Below are 27,744 nucleotides of genomic sequence, written 5' to 3'. Positions count from 1 at the left end.
GACTGGTCAGCACATTCTCTCTCTTGGGAGACACCCAGTATGGGGCAATATCATCAATCTTTTCTGTAGCTGTAAGTTCCTCTTTTCTGAGCGAGTTCCAGACATGATCTCACCCACTGACACTATATCCCCTGAAGAATAATGATGATAATTCACATCTGCTCTGGGCTCTACACTTAAAATGCTTTCAAGCACGTTATCTAATTTAATGCCTACTTTGACTATGATGGACTAAATTATCGTTCCCATTTTATGGATGTAGAAATGAGGTTTGGCGAGTTAAGTGACCTGCACATGCAGCTGTGATAGCCCTGGGCCTTCTAAGCCAGATGTTTGAATCCCTGAAGCCGTCTCATGGGATCTTTTGCCCCCCACAAAGAAGACGGGAAGAAGAATCTGTAACTCCCATTTTATTGATAGGGAGATGATGGTACTCATTATTAAGAGGCCTTCACAAAAAAAAAAAAAAAAAAGAGGCCTTCACGTAAGGCATTGGGGAAGGAAAGAGAATCTAGAAATTACCCCATGTCAAGGTCATCCAGTGCCAAATTACCTGGCCACCTGAAGCCATGACAGGATGTAATTTCTTGAAATAAACCTCAAACCTTTCTAGCTTTATAAACGTGTAAAACTGTTATCAGGGTGATAGCTTTGGTGGGTGGGTCAGACCCAAGGTTTGCATCTAAATAACACTCTCTTCTTTAGCTATATGATTGAATTGTTTATTTTCTAAAAGATTTTATTTATTTATTTTAGAGAAAGACAGGCGAGAGTGCAAGCACAGGGAGGGTCAGAGGGAGAGAATCTCAAGCAGATTCTGTGCAGAGTGTGGAGCTCAATGTGGGGCTCGATCTCATGACCCTGAGGTCATGACCTGAGCCGAAATTAAGAATCGGATGCTCAACTGACTAAGCCGCACCCCCCCACCCCAGGCACCCCTGGCTGCATTTTTTAAAGCAAATGAGACCGACCTTGTGAATTTCTAAGATGCTCAAGAGTCCATAATTTTAGGCAGAGTCCAAGCCACATAAAGAAGAAAACTGAAACATGTCTATCACATGGATCTGGACTTCTCTTTTTAGCCTCACTCACTGCCCCCTTCCCTTGATGTTATTTTCAAATTCTAAGCATGTGATGAACTAAAGTCCACCGGAGCTATTTCTGGCCATACTTGGCATTGTTGAAGCTCAGAGACATTATACAAAATAGCCCACAGTGTGAAGCACCATGGAGATATGTAATTACAGCGGAGGTTGCCAGTATTCAGCGCGGTCAGCTCCTACCATGTAGTGGGACAGCTGCTCTGGCCTCTGAATCCCTAAGGGCAGTGCCTAGGGCTGGCTGGCATTTGCCTCTGTATCCCAGGACAAATCAAGGCACTGGTTCCAGGGAGGCCTGGGTGTCCCCCGATGTTACAGGATGCGAGAGAGCTCAGCTCTCACTTCCTTTCCAGGTAGGATAATGCAGACGTAATGCCTGGTTCTTGCCAGAACGTGGCAGTTGGGTTTTTCTCCCATTAAAAATGTATTCCAAACAAAATTAGTTCATGAAAATGCCTCCGGTTGCTCACTGACAGACATATTTGTTTGGTGGGTTGTTCTTGTTGGTGATGTGGGTTTTATTTTTTTGGTTTGTGCAATAAACAGCCTGAAGCCCGTCAGGGGCTCTTATGTGCTGGTTCCTGGTCCTCATCATCTGTCCCCGCTGCTGCATTTACTAGCGAGTTCTCCAAAGCCCTTACCCTTCCTTCAGCCCAGACACTCCTGACCTCCTCCAACACCCCAAATGCCACAGCGAGAGAGTATTCACCTCACAGAGCTCTCAGGGGTCCTGGAAAACACAGCTCACCTGAAAACACACTTGGACCAGAGCTGAGCGCTGCATCCTGGACCCTGATGAGAGTCCCTATTTCAGGAAATGATGTCCCATGAGAAGATGGGACAGATGAAGAGGAAAAAGTAGAGGAGGAAGAGAAGGGGAGAAAAAAGGAGAAGAGAGGAGGAGGAAACAGGCTACAAAGCCTATTTTTTTGAAGCACTCCCCACTACTACTGCTCCCCCCACCACCAGTCACTCAGCTCCACTCTAGCCAGGTCTTAAGGACTCGGAAAGTCCTCACTGCATTGCAATGTCCATGCATCTACTGTAGGGAACAAGGAAAGGCCTGGAGAGCCTGATAAAATGCCATTTTCTGACGCTTTCTCTTGGGAAAAGATTGTGATTCTTTAGCTTAAACCCAGCCTTCCATTTTCAATGTTTATTTTGCTTCTTTTTTTACGTACTTACAATTGTACCTGGTTTTAATAGCCTATAATTATAAATTACCAGACTCTGGGAAAGAATAAGAAGTCTTAATATTAGAGACTTAACACACACAAAAATAATAATAACATTATAGATTACCATGGTAATCTGTAACACCATAGCAATAGATAACATTGCATCTATTACCATGGTTATACCCTTAAGTGAGAAAAGCAGATGACCAACATACCCATATATATATAGAGAGAGAGAGAGAGAAAAAAAATATCTGGGAGGATAAACACCAATGTATAGCAACTGTTAGACAACTGAGTGGGTGCATTATTTTTGTTCCTATTTGCTTGTCTGCTTTTCTATATTGAATATGTGTAATTTTGTAATTAAAAATAAAGAATATAAATAAAAATAAAATAGAAATTTCACGTGGAAAAAAACTCCCAAAAGGATCATTAAATAAACTCAGTTTTCCCCGTTACTCTGAATGCATGTGTGCCAGAAGAGTGAGCTTTGGGGTCAGCTTGCCTAGGTTCAAATCTTGCCTCCTACGCTTGAGTGATCTTCTCTGGGCCTGATTCTTCATCTGGAAAATGAGGATAAATTAATATTTCCTCCAAAGAGTGGTTTCAAAGATCAAATGAGATATTCCCTGTAAAATTGTGTGTTAAATTAATGGCATTTCTTATTATTACTCGTTCTTGTATGCTTGCCTTTACAGCACAGGCTTAAAACCTTGCAAATACTTTTCAAAATATGTTTATCCCTCGATATGCAAACCCATCAGCGCTCCCTGTAACTTTCAGCCCAGGCAGCACTGGCTTCTAGGGCGGCAAGCAGACTCCCGAGGCCCGCGCTACTCCATGTGTCACAGGAATGGAAAGTAGAGGGAAGAGAAAGGAAATCGATTTGATTTCTCTTCACCTGGGTAGGTTGACCTGTGCTGAAATTAATTATTGGAAGACACAGTAATAAATGGTTTGCTTTCTGGATCAATACCAGGCAGATGGGAGAGCAGCCTTCCCTGTTTCCTTTCTAAACCATGTCAATGCTTTCTGAGAGACAGTAACTTTATTTTTCCCATCCGTATGTACATGGTGAATGTGTTGTCATGTTGTGAAACTCTACTAGTTACAGTCTTGGTATCCTTCTAAGGAGGGCACTGATGTGGAGAATTCTTTAGAGTAGACTTGGTGCCCAGACTCTCTTTTCTTCCTTCTCCCTTTCCGGGGGCCCCATGGCAGGCTCAGCTCCAGCCCAGTTACAGAAATCAAATGGAAACACACATCTCACCAACAGACCTCCACATCAGGTCCCCTTGACAACCAACCAGTCTGCCCTGGTGCCCAGTTTTGATAACTAGACTTTGTCCATTCCCCAAGAGTCAGCCCTTCCTTACCTGGTATCCCAGGAACCCTGCCTCTGACCTGCAGCCCAGTGGCTGGAGCCTTGCTATCCATTAAAAGCCTTCCCATTTGCAAACTGCCCATTCTCCTCCTTGGATCTCTGAACATATTTGCCCGGTGCTGGGTGCCCAGTATCTACTGTCCCCAGGCAGGATGAATCATTATTCCATTTGCTTCCATGGTTCTGATCGGCCAAATTAGATGGCCATTTATTCCATAATGTTTAACCTGAGGGTCAGGCTTCTCTATACCCATAGCTGATCTGTCGTCCCCTTGGCACCTGGTCCATCTCAAAGGATAGACCTACTCTTTCCAACATAGTTAAGTAGACCACATCAAGCTGAGTCTTGAGTGATGACAGCAGGGTACTTGATAACCTAGCCTGGAAGAGTGAGGCTTAGATGTATTCTCTCACCACTACTACCATGGCCACCATTGCTGCCACCAAGGCCACTATTCATCAAGCACCTTCTATGAAACAAATTCTCAAGCAGGCACTTTTTTTTTTTTTTTTTTTTGATCAGGCACTTTCCATATGTTATTTCTAACTGTAACATCACTCCTCAGGGTAGGTGTCATTATCTCAATTTTAGAGAAGGACACTGAGGCTCAGGAAAATAAAGTGACCCAAGACCAACAAAATGAAAGAGTAAGTTGATTCCAAATGCTATCGTTTTCTTTCTATACCATATGTCCCAGTAGACAGGCAATCAAAGATGAGAGGCAATCACAACTGAGCTTGGGGAGCTATCTAGGGTAGAAGATTTGGGAAACTAGGAAATTTAATTAGTGACAGCCTGACCTCAGCAAAAGGTGAAAGGAAATAAAATAATCTCCTAGGTTGGTCAAGTTTCATCTACCAGTTTGTGCTAGAAAATGGAAATGAAGACTCAGGCCAGATCCTGGCCAAGTTAATTGTTAAGTGGGCCATGGTCTAGCAGAGAGCAGAGCAGCTGTCACCAACCATTGGTACCTGTGCTCCAGACAAGCCAGAGAACAGGCAGAGAAAGGTGAAAGGCAGTCACAGGGTTTCCAAAGGTCTAGGTTCACGCAGACCCTTTAGAGTAAAAAGAGGTCATGGAGGATCATGAAGGAGGTCCTAGAATTCAAGGGAAATCTCAGACAAAAGAAGGGAAAAAATATGACTTAGCAGTTTCATGGCCATAGTGCCAACACATAGCTATCTAAGGGAACATACGATATACACATCAAAAGAGGACTATAAACTGGTTCTAGAGTGGAATTAAGAACCCTTCATCCCAGAGACATCTAAAGTTCTTATGAATTAAGAGAGTCTATAGCAAGATATTTGAGAGCCTGAGCCGTGGAGCTAGTCCGCCAGGGTTTGAATCCCAGCTCCACCGTTTCCTAGCTCCACCAATTACTAGGAATTACTAGAAAATACTAATTATTTAGCCTCTTTGCCTCAGATTTCTTACTTGTAAATAGGAATTAGAAATTCCCAACTCACGCACAAAGCTGAAGGTATCACAATCCCAGATTTCAACATACACTGTAAAGCTGTAGCAATCAAAACAGTATGGTACTGGCATAAAAACAGACTCACAGATCCATGGAATAGAATAGAGTCCAGAAATAAACCCATGCTTACATGGTCAATTAATCTGCAATAAAAGAGGCAAGAATATACAATAGGGAAAAGACAGTCTTCAGCAAATGGTGCTGGAAAAACTGGACAGCTACATGCAAAAGAAAGTAACTAGACCACTTTCTTACACTATATACAAAAATAAATTCAAAATGGATTAAAGACCTATATGTGAGACCTGAAAACATAAAATATGTAGAAGAAATCAGGGAGTAATTTCTTTGACATTGATCATAGAAACATTTTTCTAGACATGTTTCCTTAGGTAAGGCAATAAGAACATTGGGAAACTATTGGTACTACACCAAAATAAAAAGCTTTGCACAACAAAGGAAACCTTCAACAAAACAAAGAAGCAGCCTACTGAATGGGAGAAGATATTTGGAAATTATATATCCAATGAGGAGTTAATATCCAAAATATATAAAGAGCTTATATAACTTGACACCAAAAACAACAACAACAACAACAAACAATGAATCTAATCACAAAATAAGCAGAGGACCTAAATAGACATTTTTCCAAAGACATACAAATGGCCAATAGACACATGAAAATATACCCAACATCACTAATTATCAGGGAAATGCAAATTAAGACCACCATAAAATATCACTTTATACCTATCAGAATGGCTAAAATCAAAAACATAGGAGATAAGAAATGCTACAAGGATATGAAGAAAAAAGAACCCTTGTACACTGTTGGTAGGAATGCAAATTGGTATAACCCCTGGAAAACGGTGTAGAGGCTCCTCAAAAAATTGAAAGTAGAACTACCATATGATCCAGTAATTCCACTACTGGGTATTTATCCAAAGAATATGAAAACACCAATTCAAAAAGATAATTGCACCCCTATGTTTATTGTAGCATTATTTATAATAGCCAAGATACAGGAGCAACCCAAACCCAAATGTCCATTGATAGATGAGTGGACAAAGATGATGTGTGTGTGTGTGTGTGTGTGTGTGTGTGTGTGTGTGTGTGTGTATAAAGGCATATTAATATATATTAAAAATATATTAAGGGCTCTTAATAGAATAATATAAAATGTTACATATTTTATATTAATATAGAGTACTATATTTTTATTTATTATACATATGCACACACATATAATGGAATATTACTCTGCCATAAAAAGAATGAAATCTGGCCATTTGCAACAACATGGATGAACCTAGAAGGTATAATGCTAAGTGAGAGAAGTCAGTCAGGGACAGAAAAATACCACATTATTTCACTTATATGTGGAATTTAAAAAACAAAATAAATGAACAAAGAAAACAAGAGACAAACAAAAAAAAATGGACTCTTAAATTCAGAGAATAAATTGTTGGTTGTTAGACAGGAGGTGGGTGGGGGGAAGGGTGAAACAGATGAAGGGATTAAGAAAACACTTATTTTGATGAGCCTTGAGAAATGTATAGAATTGCTGAATTATTATACTGTACACCTGAAACTAATATAAGATTGTATATTAATTATGCTTGAATAAAAAATACTGCAAAAAGGAAATACCAAACTTTTCGCTGTTATGAGGATTGAGTTAACATAGGAAAAGTTGGTAAAACAGTGTCCAGCCATGAACAGAAATTTCACAAAGGGAGACATAGACATGGCCAACATGCACATGAGAAAATGCTCCACATCACTGGCCATCAGGGAAATACAAATCAAAACCACAATGAGATCCCACCTCACCCCAGTGAGAATGGGGAAAATTAACAAGACAGGAAACAACAAATGTTGGAGAGAACGTGGAGAAAGGGGAACCCTCCTGCACTGTTGGTGGGAATGTGAACTGGTGCAGCCGCTCTGGAAAACTGTGTGGAGGTTCCTCAAAGAGGTAAAAATAGATTTGCCCTACGACCCAGCAATTGCACTGCTGGGGATTTACCCCAAAGATGCAGATGCAATGAAACGCCGGGACACCTGCACTCGATGTTTATAGCAGCAATGTCCACAATAGCCACACTGTGGAAGGAGCCTCGGTGTCCATGGAGAGATGATGGATAAAGAAGCTTGGTCTATGTATACACTGGGATATGACTCAGCCATTAGAAACAACAAATACTCACCATTTGCTTCGACGTGGAGGGACCTGGAGGGTATTATGCTTAGTGAAGTAAGTCAATCAGAAAAGGACAAACATTATATGGTCTCATTCATTTGGGGAATATAAAAATTAGTGAAAGGGAATAAAGGGAAAGGAGAGAAAATGAGTGAAAATATCAGTGAGGGAGACAGAACATGAGAGACTCCTAACTCTGGGAAATGAACAAGGGGTAGTGGAAGGGGAGGTGGGCGGGGGTGGGGTGAATGGGTAACGGGCACTGAGGGGGGCACTTGGCGGATGAGCACTGGGTGTTATACTATATGTTGGCAAATTGAACTCCGATAAAATTTTTTTTAATTAAAAAAAATAAGTGTCCAGCATATAGTGTGTACTAAGTGAGTGTTATGTTACTATTATTATGGTTGTTGGTATTAGGGTCTCCTCAATAGGAAGAAGCAAAAAATGTCTCTCAATGAACATGATACACCAAATCAAAAGAAGTAGGACTAGATGAGTTGCCTTGGACTTAAAATCCATGTACTAAACATAAAGTCAGTATACAGTATACTTCTTTTGTTTAATTTACTTTTTGGATTTTTTCTTTTTGCCTTTAAAATCCTTTTGAAAAAGACCAATGTTACTCACTTCTCAAAAAAAGAATTTCTGCAAGAAAAAAAGAACTTCACTACATATAAGCTAGCAAAGGAAGAGGGTTAATGGTAAGGTGTGATGGCAGCTATCTCAGCTGGAAAAATCATGGAAACTGAATGGGGCTGGGGAAATGCACAGAGTAAGGATTACCATTTCCTCTTGTAAAGATTGGTTTCCTATGACTTCATCTGAAATAATTTTTTAGTTTTTCTTTTTCAATTAAAAAAACCACAGACGAGTCCAAAACCTCACTTAAAATATGACTCAAAAATGCTTCTTCCCAAGTGTCAGCTCGTGGGCAAGGCCATCCAGTTGATCCCAGCTCAGTGCAGTCTACAAATTCTAACAGGGAGGCTCTCAGGTCACAGGCTATATGATTCTGGGGCCTGTGTTCTTAGGAATATTCATCAAATCCACTTCTCTTCTATTTATCATTCTTAGAATTGCAAGGGATCTCGGAGATAATCTGACCTGATAGCCACCCCACAAAGAAATCCTCTCTGTACCATTCATTTACTTTTACAACTGCCAATTGCATGTTAAGCTCACTGTGCTAGGCATTGAGATAAAAAGACTAATGAGACAAAATTCTTGCTCTAAGGAAGTCACAGTCCAGCTGGGGAATGAGGCTGGCATAAAATTTAATTATGACACTGCATAATAACTATCATGACAGGGATGTGGCCAGAATAAGTGGATGCCTAGAAAAAGGCATTTAATCCAAACCATGGAGGCCACTTCTTTCGAGAAGAGATGATTCTTGAGATGTTTAACATGAAGAGAAGCTGTCCATGGATGGTCAGAGCCGACAGCCCTGACTCTTGAGAGCATGGCATGTTCAGGTACAAACCAGGAGAGCAGGACTATGGGGGTGAAGAGTAGAGGGAGCACATGAGCGGTAAAATATAGACCCAGAAAGGCAGTAGCCAGGTCATAAAAGATTTGTGATACCAATAGTTTGAACTTTATTCTAATGAGAAGCCATCTAGGGGTTCCATAATGATGGAATAGCACGATGATATGTGCATTTCAGGAAAACCACTCTTATGGCCGTGTGAGGAAGGATTTAAGGAGACTATGACTGGAGTCAAGGAAAACAGGAGGACAGTGTGACAAATCAAAAAGGGATAATGAGACTCTGACCTCAGGTAGTGGCAAGGGAGATGAAAGGAAAGGGACACATAAAGAGGTAATGTCAGTGGGACTTTGCAATGGCCTCATAAGGGGTAAGAGCATCAGAAGTCAAGAATGACTCCCAAGTTTCTGGCTCAAGCAACTGGGTGGTTGGTGCCCTTTACTGCCATGGGGTATACAGGAAGAAGAGCACACCTGGAAGGGATGGAGAATAAAATAAATTTTGGATACACTGGTTTTGAGAACCCTCTGAGAAATCGAAGTGTAAGTGTCCAGAGAGTCAATAGGTTTATGCATAGGTTGCTCAGTGGTGAGATCAGAGATGAGACGTGGATTTTGGAGCCTTTAGACTAAGGATGGCAGTTGAGGCTAGAAAAGAGTGTTACGTCATGCATGGAGTATACAGTGAGAAGAGACGGTCTGAAGAAATCCTTGAGAAAAGAGAGAAGAGTCTAAGAAGAACCAGCCAGAAACACATAAGGAAACCAAAAAGAACATGTCATGGAAAGCTGAGAGAAGAGAATTTTAAAAAGAGGAAATGGTTGACAGGGTCAAATGCTTTCCAAAGACCAATTAACATCTGAAAAAGTGTCCTTTGAATTTAGCAATAAAAACCCCAGTTGAAGACTTCATAAGATTCTCAGTTGCCCAAAGGGGACAGAAGTCCAATGGCAAGGGTGAAAGGGCATCTGGGAGGTGAGGAAGGAGAGATGGCAAGTATAGACTCTTCTCTCAAAAACTTAGGCTATGAAGGAAAAGAGAAACACAGAGGAAACCAGTCTAAACTATCAGAAAAGATAGTCTAAGTTTCTTTTAATTCATTTTTTGTTTGCTTTTAAGATAGGAAGACTTAAGGACGTTTATATCCTAATGGAATAAAGGGTCACCTTTACTGGAAAGAAGCACACGACATCACAAAGTATTTCATTTCTGATTTTGGACAGCTCATAAAAAAGCAACCTTGGGTTAGAAGTTATACCTGAATTAAGCTAAAATTAGCTTCATTATCCCTTCCACCCTTATCTCTTCTACAGGAAGCCCTCAACTATCAAGCTCATCTCCCTGCCTTCCATAAAACATTATTTACTCAAAACAGAATATATCCAGTTACTTGGATTTCACTATCCTCGCAGTCTTCTAACGATCAAGTACAGTTTGTCAATATCTGTTTGAATATATACTTTCTCAAATTAGGCACAATACTACATGTGTGATTTAAATAGCCAGTGGATAGAGAAATCCTTACTTTTCTGGTTTAGAGATTGATTATACACTTGGCCACTGATCAACGTGAGCTTGAACTACATGGGTCCATTTATCTGTGCATTTTTTTTGATAAATACAGTAGAGTACTGTAAATATATTTTCTCTTCCTTATGGTTTCCCTAACAGTTTCTTTTCTCTACCTTATTTTATTGTAAGAATACAGCATATAATACATATCACATAAAGATATGCATTAATTGACTGTTTATGCTATCAGTAAGGCTTCTAGGCAACAATAGGCTATTAGCGGTTAAGTTTTCGAGGAGGCAAAAGTTATAGGCAGATTTTTGACTATGTGAGGGTTGGTGCCTAATCCCCTGGATTGTTCAAGAGTCAGCTGTATTTTAATTTAAATCATTACTCAAGGGATCCCTGGGTGGTGCAGCGGTTTGGCGCCTGCCTTTGGCTCAGGGTGCGATCCTGGAGACCCGGGATCGAATCCCATGTCGGGCTCCCAGTGCATGGAGCCTGCTTCTCCCTCTGCCTGTGTCTCTGCCTCTCTCCCTCTCTCTCTCTGTGTGACTATCATAAATAAATAAAAATTAAAAAATAAATAAATAAATCATTACTCAAAAGCCTTTAGTATTTCTCTCTGCTTTAAGAGAAAAGTCTTAACCCTTTCATTTAAAGGTCAAGGTTGAGTCTAGACACAACATATACTCCTTCCAGCTTTTCTACAATGATTCACTCTCTCTCATGTAGCATTCTCCACTCTCAACAATATATAGATGTTTTATTTACAGTGTCACAAAATGTATAGGAGATGCCAGGAAGTTTGAAGACTGTCACTACCACCATAGATTTCCTTGAACCAGAAGTGAAATAATGTCAGAACAGCATTTCCCACATCCTCCATCTGATGGAGCAGACCATGGTCCTCTCTAGTAGCAGTCAGTTTTGTTTTGTTTTTTTCCTCTTCTTATATCTCTATTACTTCTTCATATTGCTTACTACCCTCAGGTTTGTAGATCTCATATCAATGTGATCCTTTCTGATACAACTTCATCCCTCCTATTAGAATGAGTCCTTTAAACAAAAAAAAATCCTCTTTTCTCACCATTTTCTAGCTATGAGCTCAATACACTGAAGTCTCAGGAATGTTTGTTATATTTGTATTTTTTTTTAAAGATTTATTTATTCATGATAGACATAGAGAGAGAGAGAGAGGCAGAGACACAGGAGGAGGGGTAAGCAGGCCCATGCCAGGAGCCTGACGTGGGACTCGATCCCGGGTCTCCAGGATCGCGCCCTGGGCCAAAGGCAGACGCAAAACCGCTGAGCCACCCAGGGATCCCCATATATTTGTATTTTTATATTAAAATTTAAGTACACTATTTGTTACACATAACTTTTGTTGGTGTGTGTGTGTATTGCAGGCAATTGTATATGTATTTTCCTACGTAAGGTGACCTAAGGGCATCTCCTTCACAAGGTGCTTCTTTCTATGTCATTGTATGGTGCCCCACATATCTGGTTTTGGCTCTACTGGGATAATTTTCTCCTTTCACTTCAAAGGAGATAGATCAATAAAACTTTCTGCCAAGTCTTTCCCAATCTTTTTAAGATGCACTCACCCCTTGCCAGAAGTCCATCATCCCGGCTCTGAAGGGTACACTCCTGGAAACACCATCTACATTGGCAGCCATTTGTTTTTCAATGCCTCCCTCCTTTTCCATAGTCACTGCCATCACATGGAACAAGACATAAGGACACCACCTGCGCTTTTGAGTCTTTCAGTTTGCTATCCAGAACTTAAAGTCACTAGGAATGCAGTCTCAATTTCTTCTGAATGTGCCATTTGTTCCACACAGAAAGCAGCAGAAATGGGGGGACAATTCGTGGTCTGGATAAGAGGTTCTTGGCAGGCTCTCTAGGATATCTTGGATATTGGCTCCTACCCCCTCTCAATTTCCACATCAAGTGTATATAAAGTGACCTTCAAAACCCGTGGTTGGAAGTTACCTACAATTTAACCTATCTTTCTTCTTCCTGAGTGTGGTCCCAAGAGCCCTCCCATAAGCTCAGGCAACTTTTTCCTGGTGCTTCATGGAGGGACCATCCTGATTCCACTCAAGTGGGATGAATGTCATACAAGATCCAAAGGCTAAGATTGTCCTTCATTTCTCTGCTATTTCATATTCTTCCACTTGCTCACTTCGTGACATTAATTTCTCTGCATTCTCCTGGCTTTCTTCCTCACTATCTTTTTTTTTTTCATCCTGCTGAAGAAACTTTTGTCCTCTCTAAGAAGCTGGAGTGTGAAAAAGCTATTGAAGCTTTCCCACCTTTTCCTTCTGCTTGCATTTGCAGTTGCTATAACCGGTTACCATCTCAGGAATGAAAAGAAAGATGGAATTCACTCCAAAGATCACTATACTATCCCCTAGGCAGGCATACTTGGATCACCAAATGGTTTATCTTGGTTTCACTAGAAATGCTCTTTGAAAACCCTAAAAGAATAAAGACTGTAGTTCCTTTCAAACTATGGGATTTCTTAGAGAGTTAGAATATGTTTAATGCATGTTTTCTTTGTATCATGAGTTCCTCAAGACAGAAACTATTATATCTATTTCTCAAAGTGTTCAACACAGACTTGATGGGGTTTGGGAACTAATGAGTACTACGCTCTGACTCTGAGAGCCTGGGATTTCTATCTCTATGGATTCCTTCTTCTACTTGCCTTTAGAGCTCCAGTAAGTCAGCTGATTATACTTTGAATATCTTTGATGGTTAAGGTCACTGATAGCTCCATTAAAATGTTTCCTTTCCATTTTTGCCTATTTTGACCTCAAGACTCAGAATGATTTTAAGTGTTTTCTATTCAAGTTTTAAGAAAAAAAAAAAAAAAAAGCAAGAGTCAGATAAACAACTAACCAGAGATTATTGAATGAAGTACTTAATTGTGCCTGTTTTTATATTTTTTAAAAATCTTTCTTTAAATGGTCTGTTCTTCCAAAAATGTTATACTAATGCTATTTAACATGCTTAGCTGTTTAAATGTGATCTGGTGCTTTGAGATTTTAGATAATATATATTTGAGTGCAAATGATTGCTAATTTTTTTACTAAGCTAGCTTACAGAAAGTCTGGCATTTCAGATAACGAGGTTATAAAGCAGACCGCTCATCGAGCAGACACAGCTGCTGTCTAAACCACAGGCACTTGAGTAGTTTCCTACTGAGTAATAGCAAATATCTGAGGACAAAATAACAGTACCATCCCCTTCTGCCTCCTGGGCAGATGTGGACACCTGTATCCTCTGACAGTTGTGCTACGATGGGCAGCAACTCCATCTCATGCTTATTTGTACTCCTGGTAATGACTACCATGCCACAAAAAAAAAAAAATAAAAATACAACAAGTGTCTTTTAAAATCAGACTTACTCTATAGCCAGAGTCATGCAATGATTTTATAGACAATTTGAGTCAAGTAAATACCAGGACCAGAGGGGTTCCCATTAGTGCTGAGGTCTTCTATTTGAGCACAGAGAATCTCTTATCTCGGGCTAGAAATATTTATAGAGATAGACCCCCTGATGCATATCTGGCCCCAGGCTCTCCCCACCTGTCTGTCAGGAGCCTCCCATGCCAGGAGGTAAGTACTGTGGCTCCCTTCCCATTCGCTCAGCTTCCATGTAGACTATTTGAAGAGTGCCATCTGCAGGATGAACTGAGGACCATAAGTACTTCATTCATTTCCTTCAAATGACAGTTGAAGAATTCATTTAAAACGTGTTCAAGAGCTCATAGACACAAAATTTAAGGTAATGGTTTGCTACATTAATTCTTCTCAGGTATAATTTATGTTTACTATTGTCTTAAATGTCACTACACTATCTCAAGAGCAGAGGCGTATTTGTTCCAGGACTTCACGTTGCCCTCGGACCTCTCCCTGTGGGCAGCCCTTTTCTCCGCTGGAGGGCTTGCTCTTCCCTGCAGAAGAGCAGAAACCCAGGGGCTGTAACAGGTGCAACAGCTCTCTTCCTGCTTTGGTTCAAGACAATTTTTAACCTGAATATAGAGAACAGTGCTCAGAATTTCCTTCTCATATCAGCTTCAGATCAAAGATCCACAAAATCAGAACATTAGAAGAGATTCCTTCACTGAATCATGACCCTCTGTAGTACTGGCAACAAGTGACCCCCACTCCCCAGCCTCCCACTAATCACCATTTGCAATACCCTTCCTGACTATATCTCTTAGCCAGCAACCTCAAACAACAAGCAGCAAGAGTTTCCATGCTTTGGTTTTTAGCATTGATCTCTGATTCAAGAATTGTCTAATCCTGATTAAATCCACTCCTCCTCTCCCAGTGGCCCTCACCTAATTGAGAACAGAAGCAAGAGAGAATGCATGCCCTTTCCTGCCTGGATCATCTCTTTTCTCACCACTTGAGCGTGATGATCATGTTGCACAGAACAAAGTAGGTCTGAGGCTGCTGACAGCCCATCCGCCTTTGCCACAGTCAAGTTGGTTTTCCAGTGTGGACTACCAATGCCAGGATGCTAGGCAGCTCCACTGCCTACTCCCTTCCCCAGAGTAGGGATGAGAAAACAAAGCAGGACTATGAGACTCCTCTCTAGACACCGATTTATAGGGCAATATGGCAACCTCATGGTCCCTCGTTAATGTGCTCCCTTTGTTGTCCATATCTGTCCCCATTCCAGAGGAAACACTTCTAAAAGCATGAGTCTTTTAGAAGGTAGAACTCTCCTCTCCTAAGAAAGACACTGTCTTATCTGAAAGCAGGGACAGGGAGACACGGATTATAGAAAGAGATTACTCATTGGCAGAGCCTGGGAAAGGCTGTGATGCATGTCAAATGGGATGGCCCCATTTGGCCCCACAGCAGCATCTCCTCTCCACTTCCCCCCCTACTCTTGCTCTTTGTTCTGTACTTTTCCTGGGCAAACCGGCACCTAGAAATGAATTTTACACTCAGGTCCTATACTTCAGTAAGGAAGGACAGCATGAAGTTAGGGTAAAAACATGACTCTGCAGTCAGACAGACCTGAGTTTGAATTCTAGCAGAGCCACTGGGAAGAAGAATTTTCTGAGCTTTCGTGTCATCTTCTGTAAAACAAGGCTACTACAATCCATCATTCAGGATTGGTGGGAGACAAAATACATAATAGAACCATAAGCTCTCAAAAATGTGTCCATTCTTTCTTTAGCATGAATGTAAAGGAATGTGTCTCCGCTGCTGATTGAATGGCACGGTTCCACGTGAAAGGCTTATCAGGCACCAGTGAGAAGGTAGGGGAGCACTTGGGAGAAATGGGGTTAGAGTTTGGGTGGCAGCCAGGCTTGCTGAGTTGTAACAGCACACAAAACAACAGCTCCCTCAAGGACCTATAACCAAGGCTGGTATTGCCTCTGAGGCTCCAGCAGGAAGAAGTCGAGGGGGGCTGGCTGGCTCAGGGTTGTGGGTGGCTCTGCGGACGTCCTTTCTAAGTGAGGAAGGGCTGAGCCACAGGATAACCAAAGGGCAAGAACACCACAGCTATAGGATGGCTCCATTCCAATAGACTGTCCCAGATACCACAACCCCCACTCTCAGCAGACAGGGCGTCCATGTGGCCCTCTCCCATCCTTTGCCATCTGACAGAGAGCAGAAGCACCCAGGATGCCTGGACACTCAGATATTTCGGGTCGTGCCATATGCATACATGGCCTGTCCATGTTACATTGGCATAATCCAGCCCATTCCGTAGAAGGCCCTTGTATAGATGAGGTTTGCTTTTTTTGTTCTTGTGATGGTAGTAAAATACACATAATATAAAGTTTTTTTCAGTTCAGTGACATCAAATAGATTCACATTGTTGTGCAACCATGACTACTGTCCATCTCCAGAACTCTTTATAAGGTTGAAACCGTATCCATTAAATAATAACTCCCTATTCCCACCCCGCCCCACCCCCAACTCCAGCCCCTGGCAACCATCATTCTACTCTCTGTCTCTATGAAGATGACTACTCTAGGTACTTCATATAAGTGGACTAATATGTGTCCTTTCATGCCTGGCTTATTTCACATGGGATAATGTCCTCAAGATTCACCCATTTTGTTGCGTGTGTCATATTTCCTTCCTTTTTGGGGTTGAATAATAGTTCACTGTTTGTAGGGACCACATTTCATTTATCCTTTCATCTGGACACTTGGGTTGCTTCCACCTTTTGGCCATTGTGAACAATACTGCTATGAACATGGGTATACAAGAATCTCTTCACATCCCTGCTTTTAATTCTTTTGAGTATATATATATATATAAAAGTAGGATTGCTGAATCATATGGCAATTCTATATTTAATTTTTTGAGGAATTGCCATAGAGTGACTACATCACTTTATTTTCCCACCAACTGTGCACAAAGATTCTATATGAGGCTTTTTTTATTGCATAGGTTGGGTCTAATCCATCTGTATTCCCAGCTTGAGGTCACTAGTGACTCAGTCTTTCTGGCACCTGCCGGGCCTCTCACTTCCCAGCATTCACTTGCAGCTTCTCTAGAGATGTAGGTTGCTCCCACCACTTTCCTGTCCTCTAGCAGATTCCTTTGGTTCTTGGCAGGGGTTCACCTTTTGCACCCACAGCTCTCCCACAGCTTTGTCTTGAGCTGGGGCCCCCTTGCATGAGGGTTGGCACTCTGCACAATGCCCAGTGTGACACCCACACTGAGGACTGTCCACATGGTGGGATCAGAGCCAGGCCTGGTTAAAACTGTGGCAAACCCTAGCTTTGTCATTCTCCCTTCTGCCCCATACTGATTCCCTCTCAGATGGCGCTTCCCTGATTCATTCTTAAGTCTTAGTTTCCACTGCAACTGATCATGCCTGACAACATAACTGGACAGAGTAGAATTTCATTTTGAAGATGAAGATGTTCAGGATCCATTAGAGAACTCCCCCAAAAGAGAAACATAAGAGAGTTAGGATAAAATTGGGGGGCTGGAGGCTCAGAACAAAAAAGCCCTCTTATATCACTCTGCCATGAACTCAAATGGTCAAGGCTTCTCATGGCATCTTTGCATAATTAGAAAAAATGCCTTTTGGGGATCAGGAGCATCGCTCAGCTACAAGACTGAATATTATGCCATATTCTCCAGGCACATTCAGCCTTGTGGATACACGATGTGGTGAAGAGGTGCCATCTCTTCCTCCAGGTCCTAGAAGATACACAGCTTTGCAAGCAGAGCCAATGCTGATTTTCAGCTCCCACTTGCCTGTGGGCCATAAGCAGTAGTTCTGGGCCATTGGTGTTTCTAACAGCAATTCCTTTTGCCATTACCACCTTGTGGACAAGGCCTTTGCAGATCATGCAGGCAGGAAGATCCTCTCTGAAGACCATAAACAAGGGCCTATTGATCACTCACCCAGTGATTCAAGAGCAGATAAGGGTCTCCTTGCATCAGGCAGGAAGGCAGCTCAGAAACCACCAGCCTATCAACCCAACATGCCTCAAGCCCCAGCCCTGGCCTCCCTCGCCCAGCTCCACACACATACAACCACACACAGCATCTCACCTGGGCCACCTCTTCAAAGTCATCATGTCTCTTCTGCAGGGCCCGGGCTCGATGCAGGGACTTCCCAACCCCAGTGTGTTTGCTGAGAAAGGCCTCACCGTGGTTTTCAATCCAGTCCAACACCTGGTCAGAGAGAAGGATGACAGAAACAATGACTCCCCGGCAGAAGGAAAGCCATGTGACAATATGAGTGACCACTAGAGTCCTAGAGTTCCCATCCCAATCAGAAAGCAGCAGTCCAGCTGGAAACGTTCACTCCACCGTGGATCCAAGGATTTCATTACTGTCATTGCCCACGTAGCAATCCCACTCTTAGCTAAATTCAACTCATCTTTGATCTCTGGAATATCCCCTCATTATTCTTTCAGTTTTCCCAGCCTTAATTATTATTTTAAACAAGCTACACAGACCATCAGGCACAGTTTAAACCCCTCATTACCTTTACTCCACTCACATAAAGTCAAAAGTCAAAAGTCAAGCACGCTGGTGGAAAATTAGGCAGCATCAGGTCAGGGCAGTTCCTTGGCCCTCATGGCTTACTCATCCCTACTTTACCATAAAAGCACTTATAGCAGAGCCAACTAGTCATGGGGACCCTGCCTCCTCGAGCTCCTGGGACTCCCTTCCTAATTTTGAGGGTACAGTCCACACTGGTTAGTCATCATCTGGTGGCTCAAGAGAGTGATCACTAGGACGATCCTTTCTGGCTTTCTGGCTTTCTGTCCTTTCTGGCTTCTTTCCACTTCTCTCCTCCAATCAGCACCAACCAACCAACCACATAAATTAGGGTCTTTACATCCTAAGGCCTCTGGTATCTATGATTCTCTCCTGGAAAGAAGTGGAGACCCCGTGTTTTTCTACACTTAAGATTAGTGATTTGGCCTCAAGACATTTTCCTCAGTAGTTAGAAAGCCTGGAACAGAGGTAGCTGGAGCAGTAGAGGGATGAGGGAGGGGGATGCTGAGAAGGTGAGAAAATATGTTTTCCTGAGGGGCTCTGGACAGAGGGAGTGGAAACCCCTTAGTAGAAGCCTTGAAAAGGAGGGAGGACTAAAGCCTTTCACACCTCTTTTGCATTCACGTCAAAGGCCTAACAAAAATGTGTGCCTCCCAGGGAGAAGGGAAACAGTTCACTCCCTGGTCTCCAAAGAGTTGGTGCTCAATAAAGCAGGTGGCTAAAATTAAATCAGTTATACAGACACACACCTGTTAGAGATCCTGCCAGGACAACTGAGCTCACTCTATCCCTGCTATTCTGGACTAAACCTGAACTTTTGGTTAATGATGTTTTAGCCTTCTCAGATTCTAGACGGGCTTTTTGGGAAGATGATTTAGATGAACTGGGCCTGTTTAAAATGATGCTTTAGGGTCACCTGGGTGGCTCAGTGGGTTAAGCACCTGCCTTTGGCTCAGGTCATGGTCTAGGAGTCTGCTTCTCCTCTCCCTCTGCCTCTCCCCTCTGCTCACACGTGCGCGCTCTCTCTCTCTCTCTCTCAAATAAATAAATAAAATCTTAAAAATAAATAAATAAAAAGATGCTTTAGTCCATTCCTCTGTTTCTTCTACAGACTGCCCTGTGGCAAGCAGACAGACCAAATCATTCCATGGAGTATAGGCATGGGAGTTCTGGCTCCAAAGAATCTAGTTTTGGCTTCACTTCCTCCACCATGTGAGATAAATTACACCTGCAATTGTGCAAAGTACGGAAGCTTTCGAAGTCTTCGGTGACACTATCACAAAGTCCACTACAAGATTGGTATTAGATCAGAGAAATGTATGTATGAATATAAAAATGAGATTCAACAAACATCCCCTTAACAAAACTGGAATGTCCGATAATTGCCCATGAAAAAGGAGAAAAGAAAGGCTTCTTAGGGAATGACCATATAAACAGTGGATGTAGAGATTTAAACATTTTACATAACAATTCTCGCAATATATGATTTTAATATTTCAGAGGCATGTCTGTAAAAAGAAATTGCAGTAGTAAGTGAACTGGATTTTTACCTTTCACAAACACTGAAAGGCAGCACTGAAAAGAACTCTAAATGTTCCTTTTTTAGAGGAAAGAAGAGCCCACATCTCTCTAGAATCATTTATGGGGAAATTTCAACAGCCACAACAACAAAAAATCAGGAGAGTGCATTTTCACTTGACTTGACACAATGTGATCCCACAATTTTCTGTTGTAAAGAGGATATTGAGCATCAGCACGCAAGGTCAAAGACAAATATTTCTAGTCACAAAGTTTTCCATGTACTGTGTACCATGGATAGCGTGGTTTTGCAATTTTTATGCGTATTTAAACTTGTATTAATCCCAGATAGTGAAGCTTATGAATAGTTCTGATAATTTTGATATACAAAAGAGCCGTCATGTGGCTTTTCATGAATGCTTCGGAATTTATGACAGATTACTCAGATTACGATTATTTACTTATTCAGTTGAGAGCAGTTAAGTGTGACCTGCTTGTCCGGCAATGTTTTAATGAGTTTAATTTCTTTCATTTCATTTTGTATCTCTAACTTTGATGAAATGTGTTATGCTGAAACAAACTGGTTTAAGAGAAAAGCTTTCCATCTACTAGTTAGCAAATGGTTAGCTTTTATACTGCCTGGGGGTAATTTCACAACTTGTAAATTTTTTTAAAAAAGCAATTTGTGTCCTATTTAAGTTCTTTTGCTTTCTTTAAAATGCCAATTCATTGTCAGTTAATGACACTTAAGTTTACTTAATTAGCTCTACCTTAACCTCTTAAAAATCTATTTCATATCTGAGAGGCTTTTATTAAACATAACTTTGATTGCTCTGTGATGTTATATCATCTCCATTTAGTCCAGCTTCTGCCATCAGAGCCAAAGCTCTGGGGAACACATGAGCAACCTTGGTGAAGATGCAGAGACTGCGTGGAAATCAATTCAACAAATAAAAAGGCAAATGATTTAGGATGTGAACAAAATTACTTTAATAATCCATAGAAACTGGAAAAGTACTTGAGGTTAGAAAAACATCATCACTCTACGAGGTAGTGTTTAAAATGCTGATTTCTGACTGTTTCAGTCAGTTCACTGAGAGCCCCCCTTACTTGACACACATGTTTAGACCACATGCTCTCTTGACCCTGATTCCGTGTCCCTCAATTATGGAAGTGCAATCTAGCTTCCCCCTGGACCACATAGCAGAGAAATATGCTTTCTAAGCAGATGCCAGCAATGTCTCATAATTATACTCCATAAATTAATATGCAGCATCAGAAATCTGGATATCTCACAGTTTCTGGTGCATAACAGACTTGGAAGATCCCTGGATGAAGAATAAATTGCATTTCCAGCCAAATCCCTGGAACCCTACTGAAGCATATGCGCCCATCAAGGTACTTCTTATTAGCTATCTCTGTTTAACTTCTCTCATCTGCAAAATTTTATTTAAAATAATCAACTATCTGGGCACCTGGGTGGCTCATTTAGTTAAGTGTCTGCCTTCAGCTCAGGTCATGATCCTAGGATCCTGGGATCCAGCCCCACATCAGGCTCCCTGCTCAGCAGGGAATCCCTCTGCCTCTCCCTTCCCACCCACCCCACCACCACTGGCTTGTCCTCTCTTTTGGTCACTATCTCTCTTTCTGAAATAAATGAAATCTTTAAAAAATAAAATAATCAATTATCAATCTTAGGATGATAGTTAACAATACCCATCAATGGCTTTGAATTGGTATTCAAGTGTTTCCACCTAGAAGGTGTTATTTTTTAGTTTTTGCCTGTGGGTTCTTCAGGGAGCAAAGGAGCACCTGTGAGATGGGAACATCACTGTATTCAAACAGATATTATTAGTCTTCCTGTGCCCTCGTGCTGGCACTAGAACAGCCAGGAGGCGGTAGTAAGCAAGGCAGGTGGGATCCTGATTCTGGGAACTCATTCTATGTCGGGAATGGGCACTGGACAGAGGACCACACAACTGGTCATGAGCTGCAACGGCGAAAGTGCCAACAGTCAGGGAAGGCCTCTCTGAAGAAGTGAGGTTGAGCTGAGCGCTGAGAGCAGGACTTAACCAAGCAGGAAGACAAGCCATCAGCATGGCCTGAGTAGGGGTCAAGCAGGCAACGAGCCCAGAGAAGGCAGGAACCAGACATGCTGAGCCCCGGTGGTGTGCCCAGTGGGATTTCAGGGCTCATCCTAGGAGCCACTGAAGGGCTGCTGCAAAAGGAGAAAGAGCTGCATTTAAAAGCTATTATCTTTGCTCTGTGGAGAATTGGAGGAAGGTGAGAGTAGAGGTGGGAAAACAGGACATTACTGCAGAAATCCTGACAAGAGTCGATGCTGCCTCAGATGAGCCCAGGGGCATTGTCCATGGAGAGACAGATGTAATATTTGGGGCAGAGAATGGCCAGGATTTGGTGGTTAGGGATGGGGACAACAGGGAGGCAGGCGGAAGAATGACCCCCCTGGGGCGTGGCTTGAATAACAGCATGGGTGGAGGATCTGGTCACTGGTGCAGAAGCAAAGGAGTTATGAGGGACAGCACAGAGATAACAGATTTTTCTGGTTTTCTTTCCATTTTCATAGTCACGCTCTGGTTTTGACAAATGGCAGTTATGCCTGTGAACTTGAGTGGGAAGCAGCACCCAATGATAGTTGTCAATCTGATTCTGGCAAGAGGTGCCCTTAGTTACAAAGGAGCGATTTTATACACTGAGGTTTAAAAAAGAATTTATAGGGCAGCCCCGATGGCCCAGCGGTTTGGCGCCGCCTTTAGCCCAGGGCATGATCCTAGAGACCTGGGATCGAGTCCCACATCGGGCTCCCTGCATGGAGCCTGCTTCTCCCTCTCTCTCTCTCTCTCTCTCTCTCTCTCTCTCTGTCTCTCAAGAATAAACAAATAAAATCTTTAAAAAAAATTTTAAAAAATAAAAAAGAATTTATAAATTGCTAATATCCTTGGATCCTAAAATTTAAAAATTAGGGACACCAAATTCATTTGAAAAACACAAACTTAGGTCTAAACGGAATTAACCTGTGCATTCTTGAAGGGGCATTTCACCAGGACATAGTTTCAGAGGGGCCCCTTGACCTGACACGCAAAGTCCTCTGTGGCCACCCACCCCCTCTCAAGCCCACCTCCAATGAGTCCCTGCCTCACCCCCGAATGCCCCCAAAGCTGCTTCTTGCTTTCTGAGTTCTGCTCTCACTACCTTTAATTTCTCCACTTCTCCTGTGATGTCCATGTCCTCCTTTCTCCCTATCTCTGCTTCTCAGCCTCCTTTCTACTCATCCTTTAAGCATCATCTCAAAATCACTAGTTCTGGAAAGGCTTCTCTTTAATAACCCACCCAGGCTGGGGGGGGGGGGTGTCACTCTTCCCTGATTGTGTTGGACCCGCAATTACAGCCTCCAGACCCATCTCTCCCACTAGACTCTGACCTCCTGGTGATTCCCAGCCTCACAGCGCAGCGTGGTTTGTTACTACACGTTGAACTGCACTCAATTCACCCTCATCCCCACCACATGACTTGGGGTGCATGTGTCAGCTCCGTGCTCCTCTCCTTCACTCTGTCACAGGGCCTCTCTCGTGTGTCTCCACCCTCTCCACTGCCCCACCCGGCAGGTGGTTAGTTCTCCAGCTCCAGGAGTGTGAGATTTTCCCTACTGTATCCGACCCTCCCACCATCCTCCTGCCCCCAGCATCCCTGGAGCATAGCACATGCAGGAGCTACCCAACGACTGCTTATGGCCGTGAGCTGTCAAGAGCAAATCTGGCTCAGCCTGTGCCCCACCATCTTGACAGAGTCGGTGCCAACCCATCCAGGAGGAGGTCTGACCTGTGCCCTGTCTCTGGGGACAAAAGCCCAGGACCTCAAGGTGTTAGAGCAGACAGGCAGTCTCAAAAACAACTTGTAAAGCTCTTCTTCCTTTTTCATGCCCCAACTGTTCAACCAGAAATTAGTCCTTTCCCAGAACAGTCTTTTCCAAGAGAGAGCAGCTCACATCCTGAACCGGGTGTGGGAGCCAAATCTAACAGCCATTAAACATAATTCCCTAATCGCCCCCTTTCTTCCTCATCTAATTGTGTTTATTCCAATGAGCACGCAGTCAAGGCAGGGTGCTTTTCAGGGCAGGAGACAGTCCTTTCTAGCTGCTGAGAGAGAAAAGAGCTTTTTGAAGAGAAATACTGATATTTTTTTTCTGAACAGTGGCCATGAATGCAACTCAGTTAATGAGAGAAGATCAAGGGCCTACCTGTTTACTGTCGGGGGACTCTGATTTTTTGGGCTCTTCTCATGTGATTGAATCCTAGTGTTTGAGGAAACCCACAGGGTCATTCAGCCCAATGCAGGAGGCCCCTGCACTTAAGAGATATCCACCTTGGAAATTTTAAGTCTGTTTCTAAGCTCCACCTACATTTACCCTTTTAGGCTCCTAAAGCATCAAATGTGGCACCATCATGATGAGCATAACTTATAGATACCATCCTCGGGGTCAAGAGGAACCTGGGTTCTGGTCCCAGGTGTGCCCCTAACCATCTGTGACCCAGCTGGGTATGTACCTTCTCCTCCCTGGACCTCACTGCCTCAAATGAAAATACTGGACCCGACCATCTCCCTAGTCTTCTTCAACTCAAATATTTCATTATTTTATTACATGGAGGGTACAGCAGCTCCCCTCCTCAGAAGAAGACTATTATCCGCGGAGGGTTTGCTCGCTGTTAAGCACTAGGCCAGGGCATGCGGCTCCTCACCATCTCTGTACTGTCTCACAACACTGAAAGGTGAGAGTTAGCATCCCTATGTTTAGACAAAGGAAGTAAGTCTCAGAGAGGTTAATTAACTTGTCTGAGCTCACGCAGCTCCCAAAGAGTGGAGTCAAGATTCCTTCCCCAAGGGTGGATTCCAAGACCACATCCTAATAAACCTCCCCTGGCTAACCTGCTGTGTGGACACCTCTTCAACCTCTTTGGACTCTGATCCTCTCGATGGGGTTGCTGTCCCTGCATGGGTGCTCTTCTCACTCCACCTGGGCTGTGACACAGCACCACAGCTCTGGCCTTTGGGGATGGTCTCCTTACCCTGCTCAGTTGGCACCTATGCAGAGCCACCCTCTCTTACAGGTGCTCTGTTCACCCTCCTTGGACTCTGGCACCCTGCACCAGGCTGCTCCTGTACAGGGACTCTGCTCTGGACCACACTTCCTTGAGGGCTACTAGTGCTGAGCTGCCCCCCACACAAAGCCATCCTGAGCCCACTTGGGCGCTGACTTCCCTGGGCCACTGCAGCCCTCTCTCCCTGTGGAGACACCCCCCTTGCTCAGCCCCACTTACGAGAAGAAGAGCCTGCCCTCTTCCAAAAACATTTCTGTATTAGCTCCTTGGATGCTCTCCTTACTAGGAATCACTCCTGCCTCAATGACCTTCATACCTGCCTATGTGCAGTTTTCTTTTTTTTGATCCCTGTTGTCCATCTTCCCAGCCTCTAAATTTTGGAATGCTTGTGGGCTTTCTTCTGAACCTCTCCCTTCTCTTCTCTTACTCCCTGCATTATCTCACCCAGTTCCATGGCTTTAAGTGTCATCTGTGCGTTGGTAATTCCCATAGTCACAGGTCCAACTCAAATTTCTCTCCTGAGACTGAGACTCATCCCCCGTGGCTTCCTCTCCCACTCCAATCTGGTATGTAACCTCAGACCTAATATATCTAAAACAGAACTCTAGATTCCCTTCTACCCTCCTCTCTTGGTGTTCCCCATCTCAACAGAAGATGCCAAATTCACCCCACTGCTGAGCTGCAAGCCTGAGAGTCTTTCTTCTTAACCCTTTTATGCTGTTAGCTGGACCTATTTCTTCTTTTTTTTTTTTTAAAGATTATTTATTTATTTGAGAGAGAGAGAGAGAGCATGAGTGGGAGGAGGGGTAGAGGGTGAGGGAGAAGCAGAGTCTCTGCTGAGTGCAGAGCCCGATGATGGACTCGATCCCAGGACCCCAAGATCATGACCTGAGCCGAAGGCAGATACTTAACCGACTGAGCCACTCAGGAGCCTCAGCCCTTTATCTTTTAGATAAAGATATCTAAATATCTTTATTTAGATAAATAAAGGTTATCTAACCTTTATTAGATAGCCCCTGCCTAAAGGTTATTTAACCTTTATTTAAGTTAAATAAAGACCTATTTCTTTAAACATAAATTAATTCAACATTCCCTTTACTAAAAACTCTACCATTGTTTGCTACCACACTTAGAAAATCCAAATGCTCTTCATAGCTTATGAGGTCTAATTTGATCTGGTTCCTTTTCTTCAAACTTCTTACCCTTTTGTCCTGTTCTCTATTCTACAGCCACTTTGGCCATTCACCCATTTTCAGGAAGGTACCCAGTTCATTCTGGTGTCAAGGATTTCATAGATCCCATTTCATTTGCCTGGAACCTCCTCTTAAACATATGGCCATGGCTTATTCATTCCGCTTTCTGCTCATCCACCACTGGCTACCACTCACTATATGACATATTACACATCCATCTGTCTGTGGTGGTGTTTTCTCTTTACCTCCAGAATATAAGCTCTGTGTGGGCAGGGGCTTTGTTGGGTTCACAGCTGGGTTCTCAGCATTTGCTGAACAAATGAGTGAATGAACTCATCCCATCTGACTTGAGAACTTCCTGTGTGATTAAAGGAAATGGAGACAATCTGCAAACGCATGTGGCATCAGAATCTCAGCCCCGTGATTCCGTCATCTGGCTCCCCCGATCAATCATCTTATTCAAGACAGGTTATTATGCTTGTGTCATAATTTGATCCACAGTAAAATAAGCAGGAAGTTTCTGTTGTTTTAACAGAAGAACTCCTCCCTCTCAGCAAGTCCCCCCTGCCTACAGCCTCCCTGCTCTTTACAAAGCTATTATTCTGAGACCAATGAAAAAGAACACACACACAATCAGCTGTCTACAACACATTGTGCTCTGTTAAAGGCTCCAGTACACACGATACGTAAGAGAACCCAAGACAGTTCATCATATCATTATTTCTCTCTCCCAGCACAGTACAGTGAATGCTAGTCCTGAAGAGGAGTGGCTCACACAATGCCATTACCACCCAGCTCCCATCGCCTGAGCCTGGAGAGCATGTAGGCGCCACTTGAAACGCCCAATTACCAACAGGTCATTTTTCTGTCCCTTCTCTGGTACAATTATAATAATCAAAATAAATGTCTTGCTATGGCAGGACAAGCCATCATTTTTCTGAGAAGCAGCAGCTGAAACTCATTAGCAGGTGTCTCTTCTCCTTCCCCTAAGAATCGTGGCTCCTTCACCTGACAGACCAATGCTGGGTAGAAGCTGGCCAGGAGACCCGAAGCCCCACAGTTTCAGCTGCCTCCACCCTGCAGCCCTCCACTCCCAGTCAGCCCAAACCTGTCCCTTCCCATCAGAGCAGAGACTGGGGGTGACTGGAACTTGCCTTTGACCTTGGCACCTCCCTGAAAGAATCTCCTCACCCTGGTGCCTGGACGCCTACTTATGGTGTCACCATACTTCTCATCATTTCAGTTTGGATCTCTCTCTTTTAAGATTTATTTAATCATGAGAGACACACAGAGAGAGGAGAGACACAGGCAGAGAGAGAAGCAGGCTCCATGCAGGGAGCCCGATGCTGGACTCGATCCCAGGACCCCGGGATCATGACCTGAGCTAAAGACAGACACTCAACCACTGAGCCACCCGGGCACCCCCAGTTTGGATCTCTTAAGTCTGAGGTTCTGGAAATTCAAAATGCTTAAGAACTACCTGGGGCTATTTCTAAAACTTAGGTGAGGAGGTTCAGGACAAGCCCCCCTCTTCCCCAATAGAATGTGCCACTT

General features: G+C 43.0%; 1 protein-coding gene across 19 annotated transcripts in view; it reads right to left on the bottom strand.

The window, feature by feature from the left end:
• The window catches only part of KALRN (kalirin RhoGEF kinase), a 659,950-nt gene that overhangs the window by 339,570 nt on the left and 292,636 nt on the right, over window positions 1-27,744 (bottom strand). For all 19 annotated transcript variants that reach the window (XM_035710078.2, XM_025474776.3, XM_049105377.1 and 16 more), the window contains exon 10: window positions 17,907-18,029. In XM_035710078.2, the coding sequence (XP_035565971.2) occupies window positions 17,907-18,029 (123 nt within the window). The remainder of the gene's footprint in view (window positions 1-17,906; window positions 18,030-27,744) is intronic.

Source organism: Canis lupus, chromosome 33 (genome assembly GCF_003254725.2).
Source record: "Canis lupus dingo isolate Sandy chromosome 33, ASM325472v2, whole genome shotgun sequence".
NCBI lineage: Eukaryota > Metazoa > Chordata > Mammalia > Carnivora > Canidae > Canis > Canis lupus.
This window is presented reverse-complemented; position numbering and strand designations above follow the sequence as displayed.